This window comes from Triticum dicoccoides, chromosome 2A, assembly GCF_002162155.2.
Source record: "Triticum dicoccoides isolate Atlit2015 ecotype Zavitan chromosome 2A, WEW_v2.0, whole genome shotgun sequence".
NCBI classification, from domain to species: domain Eukaryota; kingdom Viridiplantae; phylum Streptophyta; class Magnoliopsida; order Poales; family Poaceae; genus Triticum; species Triticum dicoccoides.
In genome coordinates this window covers 762958357-762968129 of record NC_041382.1, presented here as the reverse complement: position 1 = coordinate 762968129, position 9773 = coordinate 762958357, and the positions used below count along the sequence as shown (strand labels likewise).

The 9773-nt window shown below is 45.1% G+C and overlaps 1 protein-coding gene across 1 annotated transcript; it reads right to left on the bottom strand.

Moving 5' to 3' along the window:
• Positions 1-6559: 6559 nt before the first annotated feature.
• Positions 6560-9648, bottom strand: LOC119357080 (pentatricopeptide repeat-containing protein At4g01990, mitochondrial-like). Its single transcript, XM_037624063.1, has 2 exons — positions 9191-9648; positions 6560-8141 (listed from the first exon to the last, which is right to left on the bottom strand). Exons 1-2 carry the CDS (start codon positions 9602-9604, stop codon positions 6900-6902), a joined length of 1656 nt encoding a protein of 551 aa, XP_037479960.1. The 5' UTR covers positions 9605-9648; the 3' UTR covers positions 6560-6899.
• Positions 9649-9773: the final 125 nt, after the last annotated feature.

Sequence of the window (9773 nt, the reverse complement as noted above, 5' to 3'; positions counted from 1 at the left end):
GGGTTGGGTGCGCTGGCGCCAATTTTGGCCCAATCCGGCAAAAAACAGGCTCGTGGGACGCGATTGGACCGATTTTTCGGTACCGGCGCTAAAAAAGGCCTAGGGGGCTGTTGGGGGCGTGCCTGGAGATGCTCTTATTTGTTCTACGAAAGAACTACAGTAGTTGTTCTTGTTATAGAGCATTTTTATTCTGGCGAATCATTAGAATCAGGAGCATTCACCATTGTTCTGTAGCAATATCATTTGAGCATACAAGCAACCATTTATTCCTATATGGATCTAGCGAGCATTCACAAGAAGAGATGAACAGAGGGTAGAGGAGCTTGCCTCCCGACGAGATGTGCTAGGTCATGGTCGCCTGGTGGATGCCTTCGTCGCCGGCGGCAGTGTGGACTGGCGGCCCGGAGAAAGTTGCTAGGAGGGAGCAGCCGCAACGAACTGGCCGGAAGGAAGTGGCCAGGGAGGTCAGTCGCAGGTGGCTGCTCGTTGGCCGGCCGCCGCCAGCGTTCTGCCTTGAGAGGTGGGGATAGGGTTGGCTCGAGAGGAGCAGTCCTCAGCCGGCCCGTGCTGTTTTCTTTTTGAACAGAAATTTTTGGGCCCGACGCGGGACGCTAACGCTATCTTTTTTCTTTTAAGAAAATGTACGCCAACGCTATTTGGTAGCCCAAAATTACCCCTAGCGAGCTATCACTTCTGCCTCGGTACAACCCTCCTAAACATTGGTCATCGGCCATTGATCCATCAAATCAAGGCCACTTTGCCGGCTCCATTACAAATTGCGACACCGTATTTCTAATTTGGGTCAGTCACTTCTTTTTGCCGCGTCGAACAGAGCTAAACTAAAAAAGAAAAAAAGAAATGACGCATATATGCAGGTTCAACTCGAATAGATGCGCACATAATGGTGAATTGGTTCACATATCCAGCTTGTACATGGTGAAATATGAGATATGTGACATGAATGCTGGTACGATTATAGAGTCGAATGATACGATTTTCTTTGAGAATATGTTTTCTACGGAAGATATGTCTAGCTCGTCTAGTCAGAGATCATCCACACCTTATGAACCCTCTGTTCCATTGATGAGATCCTTGAGGATAATAACAATAAAGCTCCAAGAAAGAGCAACGGGAAAATGACTGCAAAAGCATTTTGGTGGAGATTTCATTGTGTACCTCGTAGATAATACTCCCGCTTTCATTTCAGAAGTTTATGCATCTCCTGATGTTGACTATGAAAAGGAAGGTATATGTAGTGAGATGGATTTCATCATAGCTAATGGGACATGGGAGATTACTGACCGTCTTTATGGATGTAAACCTGTAAGATATAAATGTGTGTTCAAGAAAAAGCTTAAGTTCAATGTCATTATTGAAAAGTACAAGGCATGGCTTGTAGACAAGGGTTATACCCCAAAAAGACGAAGATTTCCTTCATACTTACTCACTGGTGGCTAGATTGACCACACGGTGTCCAGGGGCTCTGCGCTTTCTCTATGGGCATAGTGAAGGTAGAGAGATGATGGAATGGAAGACTTCCATGTTGTCATTGACCACACGGTGTCCAGAGGCTCTGGGCAGTCATTGATTCAAGGGTTCAACAACGATCAATGCAGCTTCAGGGTGTTGGTCCTTAGGGTGCGTGCACGAAGACTTCCATGTTGTCATCGACAAGGTCGAGAAGGCTCCGATAGGGGAGTGGTGACAACGGCGCGTCGGCGGGTCGTTATTCAAGTGGTAGTGGTCGTTTGGTGTTCTAGAGGTTTCGATGTAATTTTTTGTGTGTTTGAGGTGCTTTATACTTGTGATGAACTTTTATAATATACATGAATCTTTTTCAAAAAAAAAAATCAGAACATCCATTGCAAAAAATTAACAGTCCAAACAGTTGATGCAAAATTACTTCCACTAATAGTATGATGAACATTTGTAAGAGCATCACTATTTTAGATCCAGGCCTCAGCTCTACTATCTAAAAGAACAAGGATAAAGTTCTCAGCCGATAGAAAAAAGAGGATTATGAGCCCATTGCCACTTCCAACACTTAACCCATTTGAAATACAGCAGCAGCGTGTCTCCTATTTGGCGCGTAGGTCGCGCACTAGGACAAAACGTGTAAGCCCCCCTCCCCAGGGTACATTTGGACCGACCCAACTAATTTTTTGCGTTTTGGGGAAGGTTCCTTCCCAGAAGGTAATTTCTTTTGGTTTGTCTCCGCTTTTTAATTTTTCATTCTTTCCTTTGTTTTTCCCTTTCTTTGTTCTTTAATTATTATTTTATTTTTTATTTTCATGTTTGTTTTTCCTTTATTTTCGTTAACTTTTTTACTTTTTATTTTTCATTTTGGTTACATCTTTCATATTTTCTAATATTTTTTGAATTCATGAACATTTTCAGAATTTCCCAACATTTTTTATTAAAATACTTAGTATTTATAAAATTAAGTACTCATGATATTTTGAAAAAAATCGTGATTTATTTTAAATCATGAATTTTTTTGAATCCGTGGACATTTTTTCTGCAAATTTGCGTACAATTGATGAAATATGAACGTTTTTTTTTGAAACTCGAGAAACATTTTTATGAATCAGGGAGCATTTTCTAAGACGACAAACATTTTTGGAAATTAACAAAGATTGTTTGAAATGCATGAACATTTTTTAAATTCATGAAAATTTATTGAATCAGCGAACATTTTTTTTATCAATGAATTCTTTTGAATCTTGCAAACATATTTCTAATTCACGGACATTTATAGAAATTCACGAACATTTTTTGAATACATGAATTTGTTCTGAGAAATATGAACATTGCTTAATTCCCCAATCAATTTTTCAAAATTATGAACATTTTTTTAATCTGCGAATATTTTATGATCTCCCAAACTTATTTCAAATCCTAAAAAAATTAATTCATGAACATTTATAGTTTCTCAAACTTTTTTTCCAAAATCAAATTTAAAAACATGGAACTTTTTTAAATCCTTAATTATTTATGTAAGACGAAAAAAGAAAAAAAACAGAGGGTGCGTTCGGCATCTTCCCAACGCGTACAATGTTAAATAGGAGGTCGCAACCTAGCAGCAACACATTACCCCTCAAAAAAGAAAAGGAAAAAGGCAGCGCACACAACCACCATCGCCACCATCACCGCCACCGGAGAGCGGCCGGAAAATGGCCTTGCAGGCGATCACTGAGAGGCTCCTGATGGAAATCCATTGCCTCCCCACCGCAACCAATCTCATCCACGCCTCCATCGCCTCGTCGTCGACCGGTCCTTTCCATGGCGCTTTCGCAAGCTCCATCCCCGCCCCTCCTCAGCTTCCTTAACCAAAGCTTCACCGAAACCACTTCAACCCTGCCATCTTGCTTCACACCTGCGCGCCGGTAGCTAGTTTTGCCCTTTGGGATCCGATTGGATAACGAAGGTATTCCCGCCCTTTCCCCAAGGAGTGGCCATGAGTTCTCAGGACCCATGAGTGGATGGCTATTACAACTGAGGCTCTACCAAGTCTTTGCAAGTGAAATAATTCTAGTTTTTATAACCGAACCTTAACAGCCTTAGGGTGTAAACACTTATAATTAAAATAGGCCTGAGTATGAGAACTTGTTTCTTACAACCAAATTTGTCATTTGGCTCATCATGATCTTAATTTGTGCTCTGGAGGACACCCATTAAGATGTGATTGCAATGAGACGAAACGGGGGATGTGTCCATATTACGGCTTGACCGATTCGCGACCCGCGTCAAGAGTCAGTTGTCCAACCGCAACCCTTACTGTCCCGCGTCAAGGATTGGCTTTCCACTACTGCACTAAACTTGTATGTCACTGATGTTCAGAATAGCATTCCGCATCATCCGCGCTCCTAACCTCCTCCTTGATTGAATTCCGTGATCCTGGGCACCTGCAGGATCGGAGAATGAGAAAGAGACAAGAGACAACTATGATGCAATTGTACACATACATGATTTTAATTCAAAGTCATTCCATCCATTCCTCATTCCATCCATTGCCTTACCGAATTATTTAAACATGGCGCCCGGATCACAAGAGGAAACCATTGGAGAAGACATAGAGATTAATGATTTATTGACAATGTGTCTTATAAATGGTTGCCAGATGCAGTACACGATTACAATTATGGCTAGCTTGGAGGTGGATTGTTGCGGTGATGGTGGTTGCTATGAAGATGAGATGGAAAATGATGGCGGCTAATGCTAGAGAATGGCTTCTGTTGCAACGATGTAGGTTTTCGATGATGCTGCCCTTCGGATCAGGTGTTGGCCCCTTTATAAAAGTTGGGTTCAACGCCATGGAGCCCCTGGCACATAGTACGAGCGCATGCGCTCGTACCAGACGCCGACTTCCCTTCTAGTTGACTTGTGCCTCCAATTTAATTCGTTCTTCCTCCATTTTTGCTTCTTTCCTTGTAAATGATGATTTTTATACATGTATGACCACTTTTCCCACGGAAACAAAATGAAGAGTGGATTTTGCAATGTCTCGCATTTATTAGTCATTAATGGTAATATCAGAGTGTATTTCTATGATTTTCTAAGATAAAATGGTTTAAACAACGGGGCGATGAGCGTAAAAAATTACACTCATCAACTAGCATTGTCGCCAACACCTGTGGAATTCTCCTTCGCCTTTCTCCCCACCCTGCTCCATACAAGAGACAACTATGATGAGGTGTGATGCTCCATCAACTTCGCCTTTCTCCCCACCCTGCTCCATCAACTAGCGTCGTCGCCAGTGCCCATAGAATTCTTCTTCGCCTTTCTCCTTCGCTTTCGCTCCGGCTAGTAGTTTAAATTAGTATTTTTTTTAATCCTCGCAGGTGCGATGCTCAGGCGCATGGCCACACTTCTTCTTTGAGTTTTTGTCCTTCAGTCTCCAATCCTCCTCAAGTTCGTCCATCTTGGATGTAGTTGACGAAGCTCCGGTGTAGATTCATGCCGTCTCCATGGGCGGCGAGGATAGGGGCGTCCATTTTGCCTATTTCTATTTGCCATTTGAAGGTAATTAGACAAGTGAAAGAACTGATCTTACAATCTACTCCCTCCGTCCCATAATGTATGACGTTTTTTTAACATGAGTATAGTGTCAAAAAGCGTCTTATATTTTGGGACGGAGAGAGTATCTACGAATGGAATTTCAGTGCCATCATGGAGTTGCGATAGTCACACAACCATATTCTCACCTGATGGTCACTCCACATATAACCTAGCTGCAGACTAATAGTTGCACACCGTAAAAGAGAGTATTCTGCTCCTCCTTAGTAGTGTGCAAGTGCAACATCCAGTGAAAAATGTCAGGCGATCGAAAATCAGCAGTAGCTTGTGTCCATTTAATGGTGTATCCTTGTGCAATGCAGGCACACCCCATGCTGACATCCGGGGAGCGGGGGACACTGCGCCGGTGCCTCGACTTCGAGAAGCTGGACCTCGAGGCAGAATAACGTGGGTTTTATTCCTCAGAAACAGAATTACAGTCTGCTAGTACATCATGAGTAACGATGTCTGGCACACGGCGCAACCAACAAGCGGTGCTACCACCAGATCTTCCTATACTAGCTAAACTATGAGCAACTCTATTTTGATGACGCTCAATTTTCAACGGAATAAACCCACGCGAGTCCAGAGTTTTCTTGATCTCCAACATGAGATGACCGTATGCAGAACGGTCCAACGAGTCATCAGTCAATGCAGCAACAACGGTCGCGTTATCGGATTGGATCACAATTGGCACTCATTGACAATCCTTCAAGAATAGCGCTAATCTCTGCTTCAAGGGCATCTTTGCAGTTGAACAGGTACTGATAAGCCGAGAAGATAACCTCCCCCTCGGAATCCCTAAGCACCATGCCGGACCCAGCTAGTCCTGTCTCCTTGCCGTGATGGTACGAGCAAGAGTGGCATCTGGGACTGCAAAGCTTTCACCATTGTTACTTGGCAACAAGTACCGCACTGTCGATTTTGTTGTGGTCTCGACCTCGCTAGCTGCATTGCGTAGCTGCGAGTCATGACGCCGCGAACGCGACACAATGGTTTGTATAACATCACAATCTGGCGCGTTTATCTGAGTTGTCAGGCTGTAATGGATGGGCTTCTTTCTTTCTGATGAATTATTTGCTCTCTTCAGTTCATACATTGTGCAACTCTCAACCTCAACGTACAGAGGAGAGGGCTGGTCTTGATGTTGGGGAGTAACCGACAACAGTAACATGAACTTCGTCTTCATAAATTGCAAAAGCTCCCAGCCCCTTGCCGCTCCCGCTCCGGCGGCAATCTTGAGCATAATGAGAACATAAGAACTGAATCGGGTTAACTGAAGAACCCAAGTTGGTGTGTTTCTTTCAGATTTCATTGTTAAAGACCTCTCTGCACCCCAATGGAAGTTCAAGTAAAGGAGGGCAATATTATTCCCTTGGTTTTTAGACATGTTTTCACTATGAACATGAACATTGCTAGTACAATCTTGTTATCTGGTTGTTGTTTGTGGTTATCACCTGATATTCACAAAGACACAAGCATGGAAACTGATGGCACGCAGAGAAAGAGAATAAGGAACGATCCTGTAGTAGCATCCTTGCTCCAGTACTCATCAAAAGTCTGAAACAGCCAATACATACAGAAGAAAGGCAAAAAAGGAAAAAGGAAAAATGTAGGAGAAAGATCCCCTCAGGCTACAAGTTGTACTAATACAAAAATTATTTGCTTTCTGCTTCTTCTTGCACAAGCACCAAACGCCGATGAGCCAGAACAAGGGCATCAGAAGCACCAAACGTAGGAGAAAGATCCCCTCGGACTATATAATACCTGCTTTCTGCTATTCGTTCACGGAAGGAATCATAAGAAACCAACGGTGTAAACTAGGGGCAGAAACAGGTACCATTTCATCGCCCCTTGTCGCCCAACCTCTTGAGCAGCTTCCCAATGTCATAGCAAATCTCAATCTTGTCGTCTTTGATCTGCTGCCGGACGGAGCGGCTCGTCTCACCGGCCGCCAGATAGGTCCGCAGGAGGGACTCGTATGCTTTGCCGTCGATGCACCCGAGCGCCCTCAGGCAGTTGCAGAACCTCTCGGCGCCTTGCACGTCCTTCTGCTCTTCGAAGTACTTGGAGAACTTCGGGATCTTATCAGGATCCAGCTTCCCTGCTTTCTTGGGGAGCTTCGTCACATTCTCGACCCAGTTCAGCGCTGATTTCATGTCCCCTGTCCCCATGTAGTGATCGAGAAACAGCTCGCATGTTTTAGAGTCAAAACATGCACCCATTTCCTTGGCCTTTTCCCACAGCTGCTCTGCTTCCTTGGCCATGCCATTCTTCAGGTGGGCTCGAGTCATCACGTTAGTCAGCTTCACGTCATAGCACTCATGATTAGACTCCCATTCCTCAAAGACCTGCTTCATGTAATCAGCATCATTGAGCTTAAGAAGAGCCTGCAGCATGCTGAAGTAGCTCGTGTTAGTCACTTTGGGGAAAGTGCCCTTAACCACGCCCCACACCCTCTTGACCTCGCTCAAATTGCCTACGGAAGCATATAGACTCATAAGGAAATCAAAAGGCTGTCTGCCATCACGATCTTGAACAAGGCCCTCAAGTTTCTTCAGAGCAGACTCTGCTTTTTCAACCAAACCAGCACTCTGGTAGATGGAAGCCAGTGTGCTGTATGCAGACCACCCTAGAACCCCACCCTTTTCTTCCATTTCTTTTAGAACTTGTTCAACGTCATCTATCTTGTTCAATGCCGCACAGCTGGTCATCAGAATGCAGCACGTCAGGTTATCCGGCTTAACATTCTTCTCCTTCATCTCCTCAAACAGGCTACAGACCTTCTTATGCTGGCCTAACTTCATGTATAGGGACATGAGATTGTTGATGGGCAGAGTGCTGGATGCGATGCCTAGCTCATCCATCTTGCGATAAAGGTCTGTTGCTTTCTCTTCCTTTTTCGATGAGCAATAACAGTTCAGAAGTGCCCCAAAGGTTCGATGGTTTTTGGCTGGATCAGGAAGGCCTTCAAAATATTTTTCAGCTGCCTCGATGCCACGCACTTTGTAGATGAGATCCAAACGTATTGCATGGTTAGTGTAAGACATGTTCATGCCCTTTGTATGAACCATCCAATCCATCAACTGCCATAAGAAAAGACAAATCCTTGCATAAGTACAGCAGACATGATTAAACACCAATTGCAGAAGTACAAACAGAAGGTATGAAACAAAGATGAGTTGAGAACTCCAGCCATACTACAAGTAAAAATTTTCTGGCATTGAAGACAACTGTGCACATAGTTGTGATAACATACTATTACAGATATTGAAATATGGAACATTAAACATATCAAATCTCCTCCCTACTCTGCTTGAAAACATATTATTTTATACGCACATCAGAAAACTCTGAAACAGAACAAGCATTCTAATTAGGGTCAGCACTCAGCAGACTGGTTTGCCGCTTCTGTGGTGTGATGTGCTGCAGAAATGCTCATAGAATCTAGTTCAGAGGATCTTTAAAAGCTCTATCAAAATATTTCTGTTACCGCTAGCTAAGAAAGAGGCTATCAATGTTGCCCAACCATTTGCTGATATAGCCTGCGAAATTATTTGCGGATTGTACGTATGTAGGCTGTGTTTGGTTGGTGCTCACATTAGCACTGCCAAACCTCTGGTAGCCCATTCATATTTCAATTCTTGCTTGGCTCGTTGCGAAAAATTGGATTTCTATGAGTGCCCACCCATTCCCCTCACAATTTCCTAAAAATAATTGACCAAGTGAGGGCACAGGATTCCTTGGCCGAAAATCTGCACTGGGGCATCAACGAAACATGCCCATAATACAGAGCTCTGCTTTTGAAAGTCAATTTCAGAGGAAACAGTTTAGTTCCATCATGAATCCGGAAAGTCCTTGCACCAAGGGCGCCGAATGAACCGTGCAAAGCTAAGATTTCACAACGATTACTTCTATTCCATTCGCGCAATCTAATAATGGACGGCCAACACCTAAATTAGTTGGAGGAGGCAAAGCCGAATCACTTCATCTACTCATTCAGTTCCAAATTAATTGAGCACATTGCAGAATAACGCTGCAAAAAACCATCTTTCCGGTACCAATCCCGTCCTAAGCAGAGCACCGACATTAACCAACAAGCAGAGAACGCGACAGGGGATATACTCATTCGTACCTCGAGGGCCTGGGAATGGCGCTTGTACCTGCGGAGCTCCTTGACGTAGCGCTCGAGATCCACGGAGCGCGTCTCCCGGCCCTCCCGCAGCCACTTGTTCATCACCGCCGACACGCTCCCCTCCCCGGCGTTCCCCAGGGCCGACAGCCGCCGGTACAGCGGGCGCGAGTCCTTGGTCCCCGCCGCCGCCGCCTTCTTCGCGCCCTCCGCATCCGGCGCCGCCTCTGCTGCGGGATGCGCCGCCTTCTCCGCGTCCTGGGGGGCGACGGCGCGCGCCGCCCGCTTCCCGACGGGGCGCGCCGCTTTCTTCGGGTTCTTCGCGGCGGGGGCCGGCGCCTCCCGTGCCACCTCGGCGGCGGTGGAGAGGAGGCGGCGGAGGAAGCGGGCGCCGGCGGAGGGGGCGAGCGCCGCCATGGGTTTAGGGTTTTGGTTTGGGGGTTTCGACTCTGGGTCTGGGAGGGGAGGAGTGGAGCCGGCGACGATGAAACACCGGGCGCCGGTTTGTTAACTGGTCATGCCCGTGCGGTCGCTAACCAAAATGATGTAACTGTATATTGAACTAACCCAAAAGTATAGACCAGTA